Genomic DNA, 24527 nt, shown 5'->3' with positions numbered 1-24527 from the left:
TGCACTCCAGCCTGGGCGACAGAGCGAGACTCCGTCTCAAAAAAAAAATAAATAAAATAAAAAAATAAAAAAAAAATAAATGAACAGGCTGGGCCCAGTGGCTCACGCCTGTAATCCCAGCACTTTGGGAGGCCGAGGCAAGCGGATCACCTGAGGTCAGGAGTTCAAGACCAATTTGGCCAACATGGTGAAACCCCATCCCTACTAAAAATACAAAAATTAACTGGGCATGGTGGCAGGCACCTGTAATCCCAGCTACTTGGGAGGCTGGGCAGTCGCTTGAACCTGCAAGGTGGAGGTTGCGGTGAGCCGAGATCACACCACTGCACTCCAGCCTGGATGCCAAGAGTGAAACTTTGTCCTCCCGCCGCCCCCACCCCCGCTCCCACCAAAAAAAAATAGAAAATAAGCAAACGAATCACAAAATGGAAGAAAATATTTGTAACTCATAATCTATAAAGGACATATATTTAGAAAGTAAAAGAACTCAATGATAAGAAAAAAAGCCCTATTAAAAGGATGAGAAGGAGCAAAACATTTGAACAGATATTTCACCAAAGACGATATACACATGGCAAATAAGCACATGAAAAAAAAATGTTCAATATCATTAGTCATTATACAGCCATTTTAGAAAACAACTTGGCAGTTTCTTATAAAGTTAAAAATTTACTTATAACCCAGCAATTCTATTCCCTAGGTATTTACCTGAATGAAATAAAAACTCAAGTGCACAAAAAAACCCGTATGTACATGTTTACGGCAACTTTATTCATAAGCACTCAAAACTGGAAAAATCTAAATGTCCTCTGAGAAAGGGATAAACAAATTGTGGTACATCCCCATACAATACAACACTACTAAGCAATAAAATGTAATGAAATACTTAAACATGCAACAACATGGGTAATTCTCAAATGCATCTGGCCAAAAAAACAGATCAAAAAAGCTACATACCATATGCTTTCATTTATGTGTTATTCTTAAAAAGGCACAACTTTAGAGACAAAAAACACATCAACGGCTTACCAGGAGCTGGGAGTGGAGGGGAAGGATTGACTATAAAAAGGGGGCATGGAGGAAATTTTTGTGATGATAGGACTGTTCTATATCTTGATTGTGGTGGCAACTACGTGTCAGTACACCTTTGTCAAAACTCACAAACATACGTGGTATACAGGGTGAATTTTACTGTACATAAGTTACCCCTTAGTAAAAAGAAAAAAAATTGCTTGGTAACTCAAGATACTGTATAAAAGAGACTACCCTGATATAAATTATTAAAAGGCATTTACCTTGCTGTTTCAAAAACCACGGTTAATTATCCCCTCACACAACAAACGTTTATTTAGTGAACACTGAGCCAGGCACCTGTTACTCAACTAATATTTAATTACTAAAACATAGACTCTCAGTTGGGGGTGATTTATCCTTTCCGATGCATTCTTTATCAAAGCCGGAGCACAAGGAGATTCCTATATTTAACTAGTTAGTTTGGCCTAACAGTTGTATCTGTATCAAAAAACAGCCCATGTTTACATTTATCTACTGCAGAAAGCTTTTCTTTAAAAGTCATATAGAAGGAATCCCATAAGACACCATCCAAAATCCACTTTGGCTAAAAGTGTCTTTTAAAACATGTAAAGATCTTATATATGTTTAACATGTATAACAGCAAAGCTGAATGTAAATGCTATGAAGCTCTTTACTGGCAAGTGGAACACTACAGTGATTGATATGCTTTGAATCTGTGTCCCTGCCCAAATCTCATGTTGAACTGTAATCCCCAATGTTGGAGGTGAGGCTTGGGGGGAGGTGACTGGATCACAAGGGTGGTTTCTCATGGTTTAGGACCACCCCCCTTGGAGCTGTTCTTGCAATAATGAGATCTGGTTGTTTAAGTGTGTAGCACCTCCCACTTTGTCCTCTTGCTCCTACTCTGGCCATGTGACCAGTGTGCTTCCCCTCTGCTTCAGGCCATGAGTGTAAGTTTCCTGAGGCCTCCTCAGAAGCCGAGCAGATGCCAGTATCATGCTTCCTGTACAACCTGAAGAACCGTTAGCCAATTAAACCTCTTTTCTGCATAAATTACCCGTCTCAGGAATTTATAGCATTGTGAGAACAGACTAATACAGTGATATACGTCCAAAAACATATATTTTATAGCAGATAAGAACCTGTTTACTAGCCAGCATCATTAACTGTACAAATACATTTTGTAGCAATTGAGTCTATCTCCTCCCCAATCAAAACAGATTTTAGATTGCAATTTTAAAACACTAGCCAACTTAGATAAACCTGAAATTCTTTACAAGTACATTGTCTATGAGTTTCCAATGCTGCTATAATAAGCAACAGATTCTGTTAAAAACAGACTTACAGAGGCTTTCCATTTGTTGTATCAAATATTTCCTACAAAATATACCTTAGAATTATTATAATAGACTTTTGTTAATCATTTAACCTGTAATAAAAATATTTCCAATGACAATTTCCAAAAACTGTACATAAGGTAGCTCCATATTAAACTTAAAAATCTCTAATAAATGAAATTCAAGCAATAAAAGAACATAAATTTATGCTATCCTATTGGAAAAATGTATGAGAAACTTTACCTCAATTTTCTCAGGAAATGCTAATCTCTGGTCACAGACTTTCTTAGTACATTATTCTTATTTTTTTTAATACGAAGTACAATCAAACCAAAAACAAAAAAAAATCAAAGGTGCAAGTAAGAGAATAGCCAGATGACTGGATCTGCCTGCCAATTAATAAGCAAATACTTACCTGTAGGGGGAGTGGAAGAAACAACAGGGGGAGTTGGAGAAGTGAAGCCATCAGCAAGGGTCTGGGCACCCCCAGCAGCAGCGTCTGGGGCAGTGGAGGAAGGGACAGTAGCAGGAACAAGAGGGGCAGGGGCAGATGCAGAAGTAGCAGGAAGGGGAGGAGTGCCAGCAGAGCCAGCAGGGGCTGAGGGGAAAGAGGAGTAAGAGGCAGCATTAATGAGGCAATCATATGAGGCAGGATTAGAAAAGGTATTAGAGTATTTAATGTTAGATATTCAGTGCTTAACACTAACCAAAAGAATAGAGTTGAAAAAAAGAATAAAACTTATGTTAAAGGATGTCTATATAAGCAGCAAATAATTCAAGATGCTCAGGGTAACGTACAGATTTTTTCAATTCATTAAAAACAAACATTCCTTTTTATTTGAAAGCACTACTCCAGAAGAAAAGTGTTCCCTTCATATTGTTATTTTTAGCATAACATTCCGTATATAGTATACAAAACTAACATAATACACTAAAAAGCAACAGTTTTCCATTTTGAATTAGACAAATCAGAAAATAGACATATTCCAGATATCAGGCAAAAAAAAGTTTTTTTAAAACACAAACCTTTACGATTTTTAAAAGGCATTATCTACTTGTTACTATAAGTAACTAAGTATGTAACATTCTATTAATGTATTTTGTGTCATGTTTTTAAAACTAAGTTTTAAGTGTGTATCTCCTCGAATCAAATAAGCAACTTTTCAGTTTCAGAGAAAAGAGGGTAGCATTTTCAGAGACTACTAAATTCCAATACGTCCACTAAATTTAACTGTCAAAACTACTTTTCATTATCTGCCCAATCTTCTGTTACTAATATGATTCTCACACTCAGTTCCCACTGTGTCCAAAGACTGCACTGTCATAACACTAGCTGGAATTAAACTTGTAACGCATAACAAAGTGTGATCTGAAACCTCAAAGCGGCAACTGAGCCACATCACCAAAGGCATAAAGAGAAGTGCAAACTGAGCAAACACTTACAAATCATTAGATTACAAATAACAAATATATAAAGACTTCCCAATATTTATGATTCCTAAAGAAAAAAAAAATTCTGATTATGAAGAAAGCCCACCATAATTAAATCACAAATTGAATCAAATTCAGAAAGGAAAAGTGAAGATGAGGCACCATGAATGTTTTACCTGGAAAGACACTGGGAGGAGATGGAGTAGGAACAGCAATAGGAACCCCCACACTACCACTTCCACTGTTCTCTCGACTGCTGCTCCGACTACTTGGGTGGCTCCCTCCACTACTCCCACTGCTGCTAAAGAAATAAGAGCCACCAAAACATGAGTATTTATAAACAGTAAGAGATCATCAGCACTTCCCAACATTTTCTGAGATGAATGTAGCTACAATAAAGGTAATTCAAAAGCGTTCCACTTCAAAAAAAAATTTCCTTGAGCTCCAAGTCAGTGACAGGTTAAAAAAAAGTGTGTGTGTGTGTGTGTGTGTGTGTGTGTGTGTGTGTATTTTTCTTAATAAAGTTGAGGGAAAAACTGAGTTCCATAAGCTTGTTTTGACATTTTGAAAAAATTATCCAGAAATATAAGTGATAAATGTTGAGGTTTAACACATTAAAACAATATTGCCTTTTTATATTCCAGTTTAATGCCTATCTGAAGAAACTTCTTTTATAATAAAAACATTTTCCTAAACAGATTTGAGTAATTTAAATTCACAATCATACTTTGATGTACTATCCCATATTAATATTTTATTATGTATAGTTTTTCATCTGTAAAGTTCCACCAAAAAACAACCTGACATTTCCCACATTTGGTCCATAATTTTTTTTCCAGATCAACTAAACTCTTAAAACTTGGAGAGAAGTCTGCACTTAGAGATGTCTGTTCTTTATCAACTTCCTGACTGCTCAAAGTTGCATCAGAACATGAGGAGAGAGAGGTGAAATCAGATGAGGTTTGGGAGAGGAGAGTGAGGAAAAGAACTTAGTGCTTGGAAAATGAGAGATTTACCTGAAGTAATCTGAACAGATTATGGTACTATGACCATCACATTTTGCACTGAGGTAGAGAAAATACCTGTAAGTTCGATTTCTTTGATTCACAGAAGCTGTCCTCACAGGGCTCTGCTGCGAGGGAGCCATATTACGGGTTGGGCTAGGTACGTAATCATTTGGTACCACTGGAGGACGCACTGGCTCCAGTGTGCGATAGGGGGAGTGCCGCCTACAAAAAGAAGAGCGTATGTATTGTATGATTAAGCAAGTTTCGGCACAATAAATTCAAAGAGTTGCCAGCAGTGAGATACAATTTGTAATCAGAGATAGGAAATGTGTTTTAACATAACCCAGCTACCAATTTCAGTCTTTACTAATGTATCACTTCTCTACCATTAGGGTTTTGGTGAATATTGTTATTTTTCAGTCTCCAACCTCATTTCCCTGTGCTAATGCAATTTTGTTCATTTATTCTCAAAGAACACAAAGGTTCTCTACCATTTAAGCCAATGTTTCCCAGACCCTACTCTCTTCTTAGAAGAGTTGGAATTCTTTTAGTATCATATTGAAGTCTCCCAACTGTACTTCATGAATGCACTAATTATTCTCCTCTCCCTTCTCTCCCTAACCAAAGATATTCAAAGACAGGAACCACAAATCTAGATTTCGGATCTATAACCCCCACACTGATGATCACTACTAGCCATAATAACTCATTTCCCTTTCTATATACCAAACACATAGAAATTAAAGTACATCTGTATACAAAAATACACACTTTAATCTCATCTTCCATTCTCACTTTCTCCCTCAACTTTCACCTTGATCTCTTTTCTCTTTCCCTCCTCAGAGTTCAACATTTACAAAGGTGGGGGGAAGCGAATGACCACCACAACAGCCTTTCTATATTATTTACTTTGAACTGTAAAATACAAATCAGACTGGATTTTATTAACACATATTTCCCACCTTTTCCCAAAATTTCCTCATAAGGAGGATGAAAAGAGGAAGAAAGGAAATATGACAGGAAACAGGATGCACATGGGGAAATTAGTGATTATTAAATTAGTTCTCATTTCTACTTAGGTTTCCAAACTATGATAAACAGTCAATTGACATATTTTAGATGAGATCTTGGTCACTAAAAGAATAAGAACTGATCAAGATGTGAAAATTAAAAAGTTTTCCTGAAATGATGTTGCTCTAATGACTTAATGTATGGATCCCAGAGTTCCTTTAACTATTGCTCTCCTGGGGCACTCAAGTTATGGATCACTGATTTTGGATGAAATCACTTTGCAATTTACTCTACTACCCTTCAAAGTCTCCTTACATAAGTATATACATTCGTAATTAAAAATAAAATAAGGGACACTGGATGAAATCTTGGGTCAAAAGAGGAAAACGTAATGTCAGGACTTTGGATTTAAAATACTAAAAGGAAGTTCCAGCATCTCTTAAATTATAATGTAATTATTAAAAAATAAAATGGGAAACATTAATTTCTCCAACATCTAATTTTCAGACAATTTTTCCTAGGCAATAAAAATGTTTTGTTGTGGCCGGGTGCAGTGGCTCATGCCTGTAATCCCAGCACTTTGGGAGGCCGGGGTGGGCAGAGCACCTGAGCTCAGGAGTTTGAGACCAGCCTGGCCAACACGGTGAAACCCCATCTGTACTAAAAATACAAAAATTAGCTGGGAATGGTGGCATGCACCTGTAATCGCAGCTACTCAGTAGGCTGAGGCAGGAGAATCGCCCGGAGGCAAGAGAATTGCCTGGGCACAGGAGGCAGAGGTTGTAGTGAGTCAACATTGTACCACCGCACTCCAGTGAGACTGTCTCAAAAAAAAATAACAAGTTCTGTTGCATCCAAGTAAAAATTCTTTGATAATTGAGAACTACAGAGTGAAGGCAATGACAAAAAGAAGATTTTTCTTTAAAAAAGCAAAGGAACAAAATGTGGTGACAAGGCAAAGACTATGTGGAAAAATAGGTTATAGCCATCAACTAGCAGAGTGGGTCTCAGCAACTGTGGTCCCCAAGGATCCTGCAGAACCATTGCTAATATACAAGGAAAACAAACACTGGTATAGGAGCAAATCTTCAAAACTTGAGAACACAAAGTTTCATTTTTCTAGGGACTTTCTAGGGACTAAGTAACTTATCTTACTAACAATTTTGATTTAAAACCCAACAAAATCCATAAGGCACTACACATGATACAAATGTAAATGCTTCCATAGGAAAATAAAAACAGAGTTCCTCTTCATCTCTCTACCCCCACCCCTGGCAATATTATACACTACTATGCCATCTACATTCTACCTTGAAGTTTAAATCTTACTTGATCCACTAGATTTTCTCTCTCTCTAAGCAGAATTATTTTGTCTACCCCTAATAGAGTCATCCTATTCCTGGTTGGAATTTATTTTTATTCTTTGGTCTCCTACTGTCCTATTATCCCTCTTTCAGCACTATCCTCCACTGTATCTCAAATCAGTTTGTCCTATCGTGATTCACAGTGCTTGACTGGGTTTTGGTTTTTGGAAGGTTTGTGGTTGTTTTTTTTGTTGTTGTTGTTGTTGCTGCTGCTGCTGCTGCTGCTGGTGGTGGTGGTAGTGATGGTGGTGGTGGTAGTGGTGAGGGAGCCAAAAACAAGACTGTCAATTAAAAACTTGTTTAGCATATATAATAAAGCCAATGGTTGTCAAAACATTTTGTCTTTGTCTTATACATTTTTTAAAATCCAATTTGTGGTACAGTGACCCTGAAAAGTTGATAGAGGACAAATATTACCCCCCCTTTTACAGATGAAAAAACTGAATTCTCGGCAGCTGACTATGCAGGAACTATAAAGTTACAGCACGGCTGAAACAGAATTTTAATCATCTGGCTTCTGGGCTATACTATGCCAACCTAATCATAAATCTCAATCACAATAAGCCAAGTTTATAATACGATGCTCTAGAAGAAAAAAGTCAAGCTTTTCCATTAATTGGTCATTTTTGCCAAATGTCAAATCTAGAGCCCAACTCTGTAGGACTAAAATAAAGCTCCATATTCTTCTTTTTTTTTTTTTTTTTTTTGAGACAGGGTCTCACTCTGCCACCGAGGCTGCAGCACAGTGGTATGATCACAGCTCACTGCAGTCTCAACCTCCTGGGCTCCAGTGATCCTCCTGTCTCAGCCTCGCGAGTAGCTGGGGCTACAGGTGCATGCACCACCATACCCAGCTTATTTTTGTATTTTTCGTAGAGACAGGGTTTCACCATGTTGCCCATGCCGGTCTTAAACTCCTGGGCTCACATGATCTGCTCACTTCCGTCTCTCAAAGTGTCTGGATTACAGGCATGAGCCACCACACCTGGCCTAAAGCTCAATATTCTTGTAGGTTTTACAGAATTTTATAATCTACACAGCTTAAAATGGATAGTTGGAGTTAAACTGTAATATAAAAGACTATATAAATTTTCTGAAAGAAAAGGAATTAAAATTAGACTGCAATTTACAAAAAATCATGAACTTGGGCTAGGATTTTACCTCAAATTTTAAATTCACTAGAAAAACAATTTCTAAACGAATCTTTTTGAACTATAAAAATGTGTTTCCCAAGAGAAGAGAAAGTTATACACACAAACAATAATCCTACAAAGAAAATGTTCTCTCTTCAAATACTCAAAAAATAATTTAAATATATGTTGTGCTTCCTTTTTAAACAATACTACATGAAATGGTTTTCAATTACTACTTAGTTATATACTCACCCAAGTGTCCCCTTCCCTGACATGGGGGGACTAGGGGGCTTCTGAGTTGGAGGTGTGGTACGCGGCAGCCCACCCATCTTCATGTTCTGGGTACTCACCTAAAAAATTTTAAGGAAAACTCAAACTTGTATGCAGTGAAATAAAGTGGCACTTTTGGGAAATAATGCTACACTACGTAACAAAGGAGGGGAAGGTTTAAATACAGGGAAAAAATTAGAGGCCATGCATTTCATATGCAATTTCTACTCTACTATTATTCTACAGTTGTACTCAAAGGACTCTTCCTAACGTGAGATTTTCAAATCATTATAAACTTGTACGCAAAGACTTTATTTGCCATTAGGCCATCACACCAACAGATCACTGGTTAGACTATTTGATATTACATTCAATTAAAATTAAATAGAATAACTATAAAATTTTAGTTTTAATAAAGAGTAACTCAATCAAAAACAATAATGCTTTTAAGCAATTCCTTATTTTTAAAGATAACTTTCTTTTCTTTTTCTTTTGAGACGGAGTCTCACTCTGTCACCCAGGTTGGAGTGCAGTGGCATACCTTGGCTCACTGCAACCTCTGCCTCCCAGGTTCAAGCAATTCTCCTGCCTCAGCCTCCCAAGTAGCTGGGACTACAGGTGCAAGGCACTACACCTGGCTAATTTCTTGTATTTTAGTAGAGACGGGGTTTCCCCATGTTGCCCAGGCTGATCTCAAACTCTTGAGCTCAGGGAATTTGCCAGCCTCGGCCTCCCAAAGTGCTAGGATTACAGGCGTGAGCCACCGCACCTGGCCAGTAACTTTCTTTAGATAGCAAGCTTATAAGGAAAATATATTTCCCAAATAAAAATATGCAACTATGCATATGATCCACTGTAACTAGAGAATATAAAGATAAATCATATAATATACACAGAAAATTTTAGTTTTTTAAATTGTGGGCCAGTCTTATAAGTCAGATTTAGTTAGTATCTTCTTATAAGGGAATCACCTACCTGAAAACTGCTAGAAGTTCAAGCCAGGTTCCTAAACATCTGAACCAGAAAGTTAAGGCTGAAGTATCCCATTCAACTGGGAGCAGCACAAGGGCCACAGGCAATATCCTAGTTCCAATGGAAATTGAACCCACTCAGGCCCAAACTGAAGGTGAATTCAGGCATGAGAAAGATGTAACATAGCCCTAAGTCAGAGCTGGACCGTAACTCCACTCACTATTCTATCTCCAACTGAAAATGCAAGTGTGGGAAATATGGGTAATCTGGGAATAATGGAGGTCACCAAAGGAGTATATCAGCACTTACACAGAAAGCCCTGGCTATCTCAAAAAGCTAAGAAAAGTCACTCACAAGTGTAGTTCAAATGCAGTCTCAAGAGACTACCAATGGGTTAGTGTTCACCACACAGGTTCATATCTGATCCTATTTTAAGACCCTAATATTCAAATAATATTTGAATTGCCATCTTCAAAATATATTTTTTAAAAAGGACCTCAACTTTTCTAAAAATAATGTGGCTAGAGTAGTCAAATTATACTTCCTAAATAAAATTGCAAGACATTATACCATTGAAACCAGAATACATTCATAACTGTAATTTCAGAATATAAATTTTCAGAAAGCAAATCATAATTGTATACAGAAAAGTGAGGCTATCAAAACCAACCCTGGCTTAAGGGGAATTTTTTAAAATCCTAAAATAATACTTGTTATTTGAATAGGCAAGAAATACTATCTCAAGAAACAAATTCTTCAAATGAATAGCCCAGTGAACAAGTTGCGTGTGATGTTAAAACAATCTTTAATGACAAATGATACCTTTGAAATGTCAATATTTTAAAGTGAAGCATTTATCTGTAATCCTTTTGTTGTTGCTTTTAAACAATAAAAACAAACATTATCAAGTAAGAGTAAAGATTAACTTATCCTTGCTCTCCCTCTCATTAATAAGCAGAGGGTATACTACTCGTATCTTAAAATGAAAATGCCAAAAAGTTTTTTTAAAAAAAATCAATCCACATTTGGGGAAAATTTTAGGAGCCATATAACAAATAATGAATAGCTTTTAAAACTGCATATCTTAATTTCTGAAACCAGAAGATTTTTTTAAAGTAGTAACCAAAGTCCTTTAAGCTCAACCTTAAAAAACATAAAACCCAAAGTTACTTTAAGTGATGAGGGAGAAGTGAACCAAACACTAAAACTACATCAATCTGCTAGAAAGAGGAAGGAAAAGGAGCAGGAATTTAAGAGAGAATTTTATTCTATACATGGGATAGCTAAAATATTTGAAAAGAGCTTTCCAACTTCTATTTGTTTTAGGTTTTGGTAAGCAAGGTGTTTTTGTTTAAATTGCAGTATCTTCTGTAAGTCTTTAGACCTACCCCCCCACCAAAAAAAAAAACCAGCATAAAATAAACAATCTATATATTAAAATCTGGTGGACATTTCTTTTTTTTTTTTTTTTTTTTTTTTTTTTTTGAGACTGAGTCTCGCTCTGTCGCCCAGGTTGGAGTGCAATGGCATGGTCTTGGCTCACTACAACCTCCACCTCCCGGGTTCAAGCCATTCTCCTGCCTCAGCCTCCCGAGTAGCTGGGACTACAGGCACGCCATCACGCCCAGCTAATTTTTTATTTTTAGTAGAGACGGGGTTTGGCCAGGCTGGTCTCAAACTCCTGACCTCAGGTCTCCCAAAGTGCTGGGATTACAGGCGTGAGCCACCACGCCCGGCCGACATTTCTATTAGTATAACTTGGTACATTTTATGATCTGTAGAATCATCAAATGACTGCATTTATTTGGTTAATGGGATTGGATGACTAACCTAAGTCACTTAAGAAACAGGAATCTCTGTAGAATGTTCAAACAATCTAATTTTATACCTCACTAATATTTCATTACCTTTCTATTAAAAGAGTTTTTCAATATTTCCTCGAGGCAGCTTTTCCCTTGTGAAAAATGTTTCTACATTAAGTAAAACAATAAACATGCTATGCAGAATATAAATACTGCCTTCAAATTTGAAGAAAATGAAGAACATAAATCAATGCCAAACAAAATAATTTTTATAATAGGTAAAATCTATATTATAATTAAAGTTAAACTATATTTCAGAACTAAAATAATCTGGTACAAATAAAAATATATTTACTAGACAGCCATCATGATTGATCCTAAAAAAACTATTTTGAGGGAAGTATTTAAGAGATAAAACATTTCCTGACAAGTAGCAAAACAGATGAGATGTCTATGTGCTGATGGAGAGGAACTTAACAAGAGCAAGAGCGAGAGCGAGAGAGAGAGAACATATACCATAAACTCAAGACAAGGAAAACAAAGCAATACTGCAGCCACTTCATAATAGCAATTTCACTTGAAATATTTTTTAAAGTTATAAACACAGCAGAACTATCATCAGGCACATAATAACAGTTTAGGGAATTATGATACCAATGATAATTTCGTTATGTATTTTTTTTATTCCATAAAATGAAGAGTCCTCAAGAGCTAAGTGAAGCAGGTATTAGGTACAAGAAAGAAAAGTTGGAAAAGTTCCCACTTTTTCCCTACCAGAGAGAAACCTCCAAAACAGAAGAAATATTTCATTTAGGTGATGAAGGTTAATGCATGGCCACAGCTCAAACACTTTCCCACTGGGTTATGATGAAGGAATGCAAATACCACCAGAGGGAGAAGCAGTTCCTTTATGACTAGGCCTTGGAGATCACTACAACTGGCACCATCCATTAAGCCAATTATTGTGACTTAATGCCTTTTGTTTTTTTTTTTTGAGACGGAGTCTCATTCTGTCGCCCAGGCTGGAGTGCAGTGGCCGGATCTCAGCTCACTGCAAGCTCCGCCTCCCGGGTTTACGCCATTCTCCGGCCTCAGCCTCCTAAGTAGCTGGGACTACAGGTGCCCGCCACCTCGCCCGGCTAGTTTTTTTTTTGTATTTTTTAGTAGAGACAGGGTTTCACCGGGTTAGCCAGGATGGTCTCGATCTCCTGACCTCATGATCCGCCCGTCTTGGCCTCCCAAAGTGTGCTGGGATTACAGGCTTAAGCCACCATGCCTGGCCTGACTTAATACTTTTTCTACAATGCTCCTACGTATCCTGCTCTACCTTCTTTGGTACATTCAATACCTCCTTGAATACTGATATAATATTCATTACAAATATCATGTCTGGACAGCCAAGTATCTCTAATTCATAGAAGACATCACCTCTGCTATGAAATCTCCCAATAACAGACGACCTACTACAACAGAACAGTGGCAGACGCATCCTAAAATGTTATATGTGGTATACCCCTCATCTATTCATCTCCTACCAGACCTCTAGGTACAAGAGTAAAGGCATGTGGGGAAAAAAAGGAGACAAAATGGTCTATAAAATGATTTCTCTGCTTTAAAGGTATTTTGAAATAAATAAGACTCACATGCTTAAAATAAAAAGCAATGTCTGACTGGGCATGGTGGCTCATGCCTGTAATCCCAGCACTTTGGGAGGCCAAGGAGGGCAGATCACCTGAGGTCAGGAGTTCACAGACCAGCCTGGCCAACATGGCAAAACCCTGTCTCTACTAAAAGTACAAAAATTGGCCGGGCGTGGTGGCAGGTACCTGTAATCCCAGCTGCTCAGAAGGCTGAGGCAGGGAGAATCACTTGAACCCGGGAGATGGGGGTTGCAGTGAGCCATAGCACCACTGCACTCCAGCCTGGGTGACAGAGTGAGACTCCATCTCAAAAAAAAAAAGAAAAAAGAAATGTCTACAGATTCTATAGAAATTAAAAAAAAAAAAAAAAGACATATCAATATGAGAAGAAAAATCCTGAGCTAGTTTTTCTCTATGAAACCTTCCCTAACAATTTCTTCAACTTGTTAAGTTTTAAAAGAACAGGATTCCAGACTGGGCAACACAGCAAGACCATGTCTCTTTAAAAAAAAAAAAAAAAAAAAAAAAACCTCCAGGAGGGGCTGTAGTCCCGCTACTTGAGAGGCTGAGGCAGGAGGATCACTTGAGCCCAAGGATACAGCGAGCTACCATGCCACGACACTCTAGCCTGAGCAACAGAGCAAGACCCTATCTCTTTAAAAAAAAGAAAAGAGAATTTAAATATACAAATAGAAGAGGGGAAGTGTATGTAGGTTGTGTCTGTATGTGAAATAGTGAGGATGGGAAAAAGCTGAGGTCAGTCACCTCTAGGCCTTCATTCTCTGTCCAGTTTTGTTTCCCATTATAGTCCCATGTAGTACATAATTCTCTGGCTTTCTAGAGACCTCTATCCCTCTCTTCAGAGGATGTATGTTCCTATTTCAATTCCTAAGGGACATCAGGAAAAGGACGAGAAGATCCTCTGAGGAAAATCAAAGTTGAAACCAGGAATTAGAGTATAAATTCAGGACAGAGGTTAAGATTTTTAGTAAAAGGGTTAAAAGACAAAAAAGCCTATCAAGTCGAGAGTCCAATAATAAAACACAGAGAATAAGGGAACATAAGATTAGGAGTAAGAGGAAAGAGAAACAGGTAAAGAAAACAAGAGAAATAAAGATGGACAAACTCCTGCCTGATTTTGAAAACAGATTCTTTTTTTTTTTTTTTTTTTTTGAGACGGAGTCTCGCTCTGTCGCCCAGGCTGGAGTGCAGTGGCCGGATCTCAGCTCACTGCAAGCTCTGCCTCCCGGGTTCACGCCATTCTCCTGCCTCAGCCTCCCGAGTAGCTGGGACTACAGGCGCCCGCCACCTCGCCCGGCTAGTTTTTTTGTATTTTTTAGTAGAGACGGGGTTTCACCGTGTTAGCCAGGATGGTCTCGATCTCCTGACCTCGTGATCCGCCCGTCTCGGCCTCCCAAAGTGCTGGGATTACAGGCTTGAGCCACCGCGCCCGGCCTGAAAACAGATTCTAACAACTGGCTTTTGTCAAAACAGAATTGATGGCTTAAGGTTGGAACTTATAGGCAAAACAGATGGGTCTCTTGAAGGTTGAGCTTTTCTTCCAGGTGCTGTATCGGATAAATTTTTAAGAGTGCACCTTCAACTGTACCTGAAAGCTAGAAATATAAGGGGAATTTATCATATTTCTGTAAGGAATGACAAATACTTGCTAAAAATAGTACTCAAGTGAAAACAGACCATTTTTTAAACATGGGGCTAAATGATGGATCTTCAAGATACTAAGCAAAATTTTTAAAACTATTATATTCTTAATTTGCTGGCTGTAAAACCTTTAAGCCCTGCTCATCAATTATTAAGAATCTGAGCTGGGCACAGTAGCTCACGCCTGTAATCCCAGCACTTTCGAAGGCCGAGGCGGATGGATCACAAGGTCGGGAGTTTGAGATCAACCTGGCCGATATGGTGAAACCCCGTCTCTAGTAAAAGTACAAAAATTAGCCAGGCGTGGCAGCGGGCACCCATAATCCCAGCTACTAGGGAGGCTGAGGCAGGAGAATCACTTGAACCCGGGAGGCAGAGGTTGCAGTGAGCCAAGATCGCGCCACTGCACTCCAGCCTGGGCGGCAGAGCAACACTCCATCTCAAAAAAAAAGAAAAAAAAAAAAAAGAATCTGCTTGGGCGATGTTCAACTGAAATAATACGTTAAGAAACATAAGTTTTTATTACTTTTGATTAAACTAATACGCTTATTTTAAAAATATTTAAGTTTAGCTTCATTAGTGACAATTTTAATGTTTTCAACACAAAAATTCATTACAAACACATCATACTGACCTCAGTAACAGGGTCTTAAAATTCTTTTTACTACTAAAAGAGTACTGGCCAGGCATGGTGGCTCACAATTGGGAGGCTGAGGTGAGAGGATGGCTTGACCACAGTTCGAGACCAGGCAGGCCAACACAGTGAGACCCCACCACTACAAAAAATTTTTTAAAAAATAGCCAGGCATGGTGGTGCACGCATGTACTATCAACTACTCAGGAAGCTGAGGCAGGAGAACCACTTGTGTCGGGGCAGTCAAGGCTACAGCAAGTCGTGATCACACCAGTGCACTCCAGCCTGGGGAACAGAGAGAGACCCTGTTTCCAAAGAAAAAAAAGAATAGGGAATAGGAACCAGTTCAAGGTACATTCCACTTTTATATGGCCTTAGGTATATATGAAAACACCTCCAATATGGCATTCTATCCACTGACTTTGTACGTCCTTTGTTATAAAACTATTACCATACTGTTTTTGGTTTTTTTTTTTTTTGAGACAGAGTCTCACTCTGTCGCCCAGGCTGGAGTGCAGTGGCACGATCTCGGCTCACTGCAAGCTCCACCTCCCGGGTTCACGCCATTCTCCTGCCTCAGCCTCCCGAGTAGGTGGGACTACAGGCGCCCACCACCTCACCCGGCTAATTTTTTGTACTTTTAGTAGATACGGAGTTTCACTGTGTTAGTTAGAATGGTCTCGATCTCCTGACCTCGTGATCTGCCCACCTCAGCCTCCCAAAGTGCTGGGATTACAGGTGTGAGCCACCACGCCCAGCCTATTACCATACTGTTTTTAAAAACCTTATGAACTCTTAAATTTGTAACTTGACTGAAGAAAAACAAAAACAGTTAATCCAAATTTCAGATGACAAGAACCATTAAGCATCAAACATGCTGTATAAAATAGTAAAAGTTAAACTCTTAAACAAGGAGGTCTCTTCTGAGTCAAATCCCACACGTCTGGTCCTAAAGTATGATGACTTTCTCTAGAGTCTGTCTGAAAAGTATAAAAAGTATGACAGCAATGGGAGCAACAAAGACAGAGCTCAAAAAGTGCTGAGGAAGAGATAAAAAGAGAAGTAGAAAGAAAAAAGACTAGGTCTTAAACAGGCTTTAAATTTTAAGCACATTTTAAAGCAACATTTAATCAGCTATCCTGATTAAAATGAGGATAAGGAATCTATAATGCTATTGCCCATCAGGAGACTTCTAAGATACTTGCAAGAATCCACAGGCTCCAAAAAGCTCAGGGATCTTATCTAAGTGTGATTCTTCATTAGATCTTTCTAGGAGACTCTCAGTTTGGCCTATCTCTCACAATGGAAACAGATCCTGATGCAGGAACATCAAGAAGGAATCACAGTGGGGTTTACAGAAAACAAGCATAAGGCAGTGGCTTGGACAAGCTAAACTTTTAAGGGTAAAGAATTTGTTTGTTTCCGTATTTTTTCTTCAGTTAAACTTTCCGTGTACTTCTATCACTTTGGAGGTTAACACATCAATGGTCAAAATTTGAATACAGACTTTAGGGTAAAAGGACCAAAGCAGCCACAGTCTGCTTTTGGTCTAGTTCACTGCAACCCACCTATTTTAAGCAAAAGGAATTTCTTCACAATTCCACATCTTACTCACCATGACTGAGGATTTGGAACCAACAATCCAATCAACAATACAGGAGTCCATATGCTTGGGCTCTTCCAATCATATCTACCTACCATGGGCAGGTGAAAGTTGTGTGGCCATAGTTAGTACTAGTTAATGATTCAAAGCTCAGTCATCTTGTCATCACTTTCTACACTGAAGATATGGCAAATAATGGGTGTTAGATGGGAGGAATATATATTTGAAAATAAACTATGAAACTCACCTACAAAAAAAAAATCAAAGAAGAAATGCATGCTAAGTTTGGTATATAATTGTAGTAACCTTCTATTTTAGGCAGGCTTCTTGAATATAGTTGAATTTCTTTTACCACGAATCCTCCAAAATACCAAAACATTATTGAAACGAATCATAACAGGAAATATCTCTAATTCTTAACTAATATTCTGTTAAATATTGTCATAGGCTTTTGATGTTTTGTATATAATTATATTCACCTTTAAAAACTTTTAAAGTTTATATTGAAATATATTCTTTATTCAGCTATTTGGCAAAAAGAATAATTTTTCCACAAAAATATGATACTGCAACTTAAAAAAAAACCCTGTGCCACTGAATATTTTCTGCTTCTCAATTTCTTTATACTGATTAAAAGATAATGACATATTGTCCATAAGGTATATCAGAAAGCGCACCATTTATAGAATAAAAAGGCTATTACACAGGGGGAGGGTAAAATAAAGCACATTAATTGGCCCTCCAATTCACAACAAAGTCTCTATATTTATAAAAATCCAGCTAATTATATTTCATAACATTTTTATGATAGGGTACCTTACGTTTCAGTTTCACAAAATATATTAACATTACAAAATAACCATTCATTCAACAAATATTTACTAAGCACCTAATGTGTGTGTCAGGTACTGTTCTAGGCACAAAGGATAGAGCAGTGAACAAAACAGACAAAAATATCTGCCCGCAAGGAACATGAAGACACACCACAAAGTTGCATGACAAAAAGTAAAACAAAAAGGAGGAATTATTTATTGGGTTTTAAAAGGCCAAGTGTTAACTATCTCTTTAACTCCCCATATGTAATATTCTACATAAGAACAAAGAATGGAAATCCAGCCCTGGAATCTCTTACCTTAAATCTAAGCAACCACTTAATGCATAAATGGAGCAAATAAAAGAGGTAAGGAAAAAAAGCATTGAAAGGTTAGTTGAAACTTCAGGATGTGAAGAGAAAGGAAAAAAAGAAAAAACAAGTTAAGCATTCAGCATTAACAAAATAATGTTTCAGTAGATCATAGAAAGAGTGGTTAAAGCAGAATGTGTCATGAACAGAAGTTTCTTTGATGAATTTAAGACATTGTTTTATTCAAAAATTTAATTTTATTAAAGATTTCTTCAAATTAATGACCCTTAAACACGGAAAGTCAAAAAATGAAGGGGCTAGAATCCTAAAAGAAAAACATTTTACTTTGAGAATTATAAGAATGGGGGATGTAAACATATGAATTATATATATAAAAAAAATCAGATTACTTTTTTCTTACATAATTGGGCAAACAGAAATATCACACTTTATATTCTAAGTATCTTTTTGGCATTAGATTCTGGCAGTATTCTAAAATATTCCATTAGCAGTTGTTAGCCTTGAATAAATTTTCCCAAGTTAGAATAAATTTCAGTTATTAACTAACCATCCAATTACACATCTTATTTTAACATGCTCTTATTAGTAATCTAAATGCATGTAGGTATTGGCTATAAAATTAAATATTGGGCAGGCACAATGGCTTACACCTGTAATCCCAACATTTTGGGAGACCAAGATGGGAAGATCACTTGAGGACGGGAGTTCATGACCATCCTGGACAACATAGACAGGCCCTGTCACTACAAACAAAAAATTTAGCTCAGCACAGTGGCATGTGCCTGTAGTCCCAGGGAAGCTGACACGGGAAGATCATCTGAGCCCAGGAGTTCAAGGTTGGAGTAAGGTATGATTGTGCCACTGCACTCCAACCTAGGTGACAGAGTGAGACCTTGTCTCAGAAAAGTTAAATTAAATACCATATTCCAGATAATAGTGCTTGATCAAAACTCTGAAGAGAGATTTTAAAAATAAATTTACAGTGTATATTTTCTTTTTACCTAGATCTACATTAAATTTAGATTTAACTGATTTCCATCCATAACAGTATGTGTTTTTTAAGTATGCTTATATTAGAAAAAAAATCAACTACATGAACTGTACAGTATCATTATAAGCATGTACATATGTATATTTATTTACTCATATCTGATAAGTCACTGTCTTTCAAACTACTGATCAGATATAAGTTGATACTCAGCTAAAGCTCTGAATCATTAGGTTCAAATACCAATTTAAATGAAATTTCCATGTTTTAGGCACCCAAATACATCTTAAAAGACAGTCAAAATATGTAATAGCTATACACTCAAAAGCAGTGGCAATATTAATTCACCTAACACTATTTTTGCCCAAGATGTTGGGATAAAATTATTTTAGAAAAATTCAAACTACATGTTTATTAATATATGTTGTTTTTGAAAACTAATGCCAAAAGTCTGCTGATAAGGTAAACACTTTCATAATAACATGATGAATGATTTTTTAATCAGCCATATTAAATTAAAATGGGAAAGATCACATTACACTTATTTACTCAAACCATAGGAGGTATTATCATCACTAAGCAAATACAATTCATTCAAAGATGATTGTTTAAAACTTGAGAATACAGCACTAAGAAAAAGCAAAAAGGGTAAAACAGTTATAGTAGCAAGGAATCTTCACGACAACTGGGCCAAGACTTTGTCCTCTAGGAAGGAAAGATAGATAAAAAGCTTAATTTTCTCAAGAGTTAGTTTCATTATGGGTTACTACTTTTAAAAGCTTGAAAAAAATTATACCTACCTTTACTCCATGTCCAATATCATCTAGAATTGTATAGTCAATAGGTTTTCTAATATAACGAACTGGTCGTTCAAGGTTGGCTGGAGCAATAATCTTATGCGTCCTTGAAGTGTTTTTATTGGTAGTCAAAATACCAATTTCTCTTCTTGCAACTTTCTCTTTATGAATATCAACTGTCTGCAAAATATAAAGTAAAAAACACAAAAATGTACAGTTCTAATATCCACAAAAATCAAAATATATATGCCTAGAGATTTAATATTGCTACTCATATTCTAAACTATGCTTGCTAAATTTTATTCTTCTGGACTACTGACTTCCTCCATTTTCAGGTTAAAGCAAGGGCTGGTAAACCATGGCCAAATCTGGTCCATCACCTGAGTTTTACAGCCCACAAGCTAAGAGTAGTGGTAACATTTTTTAATGTTTGGATAAAAGAACAACAACAACAAAAACCCTTCACGTGAAAATTATATAAAATTCAAATTTCCTTTTCCATAAGTAAAGTTTTATTGGAATACAACCATGCTGCTTACTTGCTTATTTGTCTAGACTTTACACTGTAATGGCAGAGATGAGCCACAACAGAGACGGCATGGCCCACAAAAACTGAAGTATATATTAGCTGGCTCCTTTACAGAAAAGGTTTGCCAACCCCTGGGTTAAAGCACGCTAACTTTGTCCTCTCCATTAAGATTCAGACTAATATAGTGATTAAGAAAGCCCCTGAAATTAATCTAGTTACATTTTTAATGACCTATAATTTCTATTCATGTTTAAACATCTTTTTTTTTTTTTTTTTTTTTTGAGACGGAGTCTCGCTCTGTCGCCCAGGCTGGAGTGCAGTGGCCGGATCTCAGCTCACTGCAAGCTCCGCCTCCCGGGTTTACACCATTCTCCTGCCTCAGCCTCTGGAGTAGCTGGGACTACAGGCGCCCGCCACCACGCCCAGCTGGTTTTTTGTATTTTTTAGTAGAGACGGGGTTTCACCGTGTTAGCCAGGATGGTCTCGATCTCCTGACCTCGTGATCCGCCCGTCTCGGCCTCCCAAAGTGCTGGGATTACAGGCTTGAGCCACCGCGCCCGGCCTAAACATCTTTTTATTTAAAAGGAAAGAGGGCTGAAATATAATGTTAAAAATAAAGCCAGGCACAGTGGCTCAGGCTTGTAATCCAAGTACTTTGGGAGGCCAAGGTGGGCAGATTGCTTGACCCCAGGAGTTCATGACCAGCCTGGGCAACATGGCGAAATCCCGTCTCTACAAAAAGCAGCTGGGTATGAAGGCACGTGCCTGTAATCCCAGCTATTTGAGAGGCTGAAGTGAGAGAATCGCTTGAGTCCAGGAGGTCAAAGTTGCAGTGAGCCATGACTGCACCACTGCACTCTAGCCTGGATGACAGAGCAAGACCCTGTCTCAAAAAACAAAACAGCCATTTTTTGACCCCAAAAGACCAAGTTGCTTGGGCAAAGTTGCTTATATTTTTATCATGACAAAACGCCTGTAAAATATTTCATTAATTTATTTATATTTATTAAATGCTCCATAGGACATAAGAGTAAGAATGTATTGTAATTACAATCTTCTGTTTGCTAACAGAGGGTGAATTTCTCCACATACACAGGTAGTTAGTACACTAAAGCAAAATATTTTTAAACTGCAAGCTGCAATTTAGTGGTATGTAAGCAGCAATTATTTCAAACCAAATAGAACAGAAACATCAGACTGCATGTACACACAGTAAGGTAAAAGCACTGTTTCTTGAAAAGTCTGTTTATTACGTATATAAATAGATACGTGAATTATGTGCTGAATAAAATGTAAAAAAAATTTTTTCCTGTGTTGCAGTCAAAAGAGTTTGAAAGATCACTTCACTAAAATGGTTCACATCTCTTACAACCAATTCCTAGCTCAAGCAGCAATCAACAGACACATTTTTTGCTAACTCTTCCCCAGTCCCACTTCAATGTCCTACTTCAATTTCCCCTTTGTAAAAGAACCTGGTAGTAACAATGAAGAGAAAAGATAATCATCATGACATTATAAAATACTACTTTAAGAAATCTGAACGCGGATCATCTATCCTTCTAAACTGCCTCAAGTATGAGGTAAGCTTGAAACAAATTCAAAGTCTCTTATTTCTCTACAACCAAGAGATCTTAAAAACAACAGGATCTGTATGTTCCAGAGCTAATGCACGTATAAACAGAACCTCAAATAAAAAACTAACCATGGTAGTAATCTTACAATTTTAAGTATTTCTTTTTAAGAAAAAAATCATCTCTAAACTTTTCTATGCATGTTAGGCTAATTATGAGAATAGCTTTCCTCTTCAAATGCTTGAGAAAACTATAACAGAAAAGTTAAGTTTGCGTATTAGTGATGACATTGGAATTCACTTAATTTTTAACTTTAGAGAAATGGAAATTAATCACATTTTGATTAAAGTTTATTTTTATGAGACAGTGTCTCACTCTGTTGCCCAGGCTGGAGTGGAGTGGCCCGATCATGGCTCACTGCATCCTCGACCTCTCAGGCTCAAATGATTCTCCCGCCTGAGCTTCCTAAGGAGCTGGGACTACAGGCGTGTTCCACCATGCTGGCCTAATTTCTATACTGTCTGTAGAGTTGGGGTTTTTCCATGTTGCCCAGGCAGGTCTTGAACTCCTAAGCTCAAGTGATCCACACACCTTGGCCTCCCAAAGTGCTGGGATTCAGGAGTAAGCCAATGTACCTGGCCTTGAATAAAGTTTAGTGAGTCATTCTGAATCATTAAAAATATGGGCTAGAAATATTATTTCATACCATCAAGAATGCTTCAAAAAACAAAATATGACACTTTTTTAATAAAATGGGTCTATCAGATCAATAAAAGGTTCATCAGAAAATATAATCCTCAAGACATTGTTTTTATTCTCCTCAGTTTTTAGAAATGTACTTAACTTATTCAGAAATGAAACTACAAGAGTGTAAACCTGACCAACCATAACAGAATTACAAGCTTATAGCTTCTATTTCAAATCTGCATACTATAAAGATACATTTTTTTGCAACACGGTCTCACTCTGTCACACAGGCTGGAGTGCAGTGGGACAATCACAGTATACTGTAGTCTTGAACTCCTAGGCTCAAGCGATCCTCTCACCTCAGCCTCCTGAGTAGCTAGGACTACAGACGTGCACCACCATGCCCAGCTAATTTTATTTTTTGTAGAAATGGGATGTCACTGTGTTGCGCAGGATGGTCTTGAACTCCTGACCTCAAGCAATGCTCCTGCCTCAGTCTCCCAAAGTGCTGGGATTATAGGCATGAGCCACCGTGCCTGGCATGTACTATAAATATTAATAAATCTCTGGAGAATGAACAGGGAGAAATCATCTTCCACTTACTATTTACACTAACACACAGTAATATTTTCTAACAAGCACATATTTCTTAATTGTTTAAAAAATTGAGACTTTAAAAAAGCATAAAAATATAAATTAGAAATCTCTTCATTTGATCTTATAGAGATGTGACTTGGTCTAGGGATTGGGGACATTTACATATTACCCATATGTTCTCTTCATATACACACAAACACACACTAAGCCCAAACCCACAGACCACAACAGTAAAAAGGAAGACCAATACAGCAAATAAAAAGATAACAATAAGCCTAAAACAAGGGGTCATTGTTATAATAGAGCAAAAAAAATGGCACTAAGCCTCCAGGGAGAGAAGGCAAAGTAGAAACATAATGAGTTACAAAGAAATATATCAATTCATCAGGAAAGTGAAATGTTTCCCAGGACTAAACTCTTTAAAAATATATTTGTTGTTGCTTCTTATATCAAATCTCAGTAAAAACTGAAGGCATATTTTTTAAACATAATTTTTTAACAGCATAAGTATACAGAAAGTCAAAGTAATTTAGTTTGGCTATATGATGCTTTTAATTGTCTACTTCAAAGAATGCCTACATCTTAGAAACACTAGGGGCAGGGTAACTCAACAGTGGCACTATTGACATTTTGGGCTTGATAATTCTTTGTTGTGGGTGGGGGTGAAGGCTGCTGTCTTGAGGATTGTAGAATATAGAAAAGCATCCAGGTAGGTAACTGTAGCACTCCCTTACCATGAGATGTGACAACCAAAAATGTCTAACATTGCCAAATGTCCCCTTGGGGGCAAAACTTTCCTGGTTGAGAACCAAAGATCTATAGAGGAAGGACTAATTAGCTGGTCCCTTACTTCATTCAATCTCAAATCGCAATTGTTTCCAAATTTTTTCACAAGTCGACTCAAGATCAACGCCTCTAATTTGCCTAAGTATAGATATCTGAAGTAAATAACTTTAAAAAAAATCTATAATAATAAACGTAATCTAACAAGGGTATAATTTGTATTCTTGCCATCATACTACCACACCGGGTGGAACTGCAGGATTTCCTATGGGCAGGAGAAAATATGCCTTTAGAAAATGGCCACGGTTCTATTTGGAGTTTGAATAATTTGACAGAGAGCACTAAATCTATTTCATAAACAAGCAGAAGATTCTCAGGTTGGTCCAGAAGATTCTAAAGGTTTTCAGCAATCATCTGCTTCAATTTTTTTTTATAGCTTTCACTTGTAGAAAATAAGCATAGTCAAATTAGACAGAATAATAAACACTCCCTCCTCACATCTATCATGCAGCTTTAACATTGATAAATTC

At 37.3% G+C, this 24527-nt stretch overlaps 1 protein-coding gene across 41 annotated transcripts in view; it reads right to left on the bottom strand.

The window, feature by feature from the left end:
• Positions 1-24527, bottom strand: part of LOC105468060 (abl interactor 2) — a 118844-nt gene that overhangs the window by 45263 nt on the left and 49054 nt on the right. For 5 of the 41 annotated variants that reach the window (XM_071073255.1, XM_011717995.3, XM_011718000.3 and 2 more), the window contains exons 3-8: positions 19834-20010; positions 18034-18051; positions 8571-8668; positions 4886-5032; positions 3980-4104; positions 2788-2970 (exon numbers count right to left, since the gene is read on the bottom strand). In XM_071073255.1, the coding sequence (XP_070929356.1) occupies positions 2788-2970; positions 3980-4104; positions 4886-5032; positions 8571-8668; positions 18034-18051; positions 19834-20010 (748 nt within the window). The remainder of the gene's footprint in view (positions 1-2787; positions 2971-3979; positions 4105-4885; positions 5033-8570; positions 8669-18033; positions 18052-19833; positions 20011-24527) is intronic. The other 36 variants (XM_011718008.3, XM_071073261.1, XM_071073256.1 and 33 more) reach the window with 13 other exon arrangements.

The sequence above is a fragment of the Macaca nemestrina genome, chromosome 11 (genome assembly GCF_043159975.1).
Source record: "Macaca nemestrina isolate mMacNem1 chromosome 11, mMacNem.hap1, whole genome shotgun sequence".
Classification (NCBI taxonomy): Eukaryota; Metazoa; Chordata; class Mammalia; order Primates; family Cercopithecidae; genus Macaca; species Macaca nemestrina.
The sequence above is the reverse complement of the archived record's forward strand: the minus strand, read 5'-3'. Positions and strand labels throughout refer to the sequence as shown.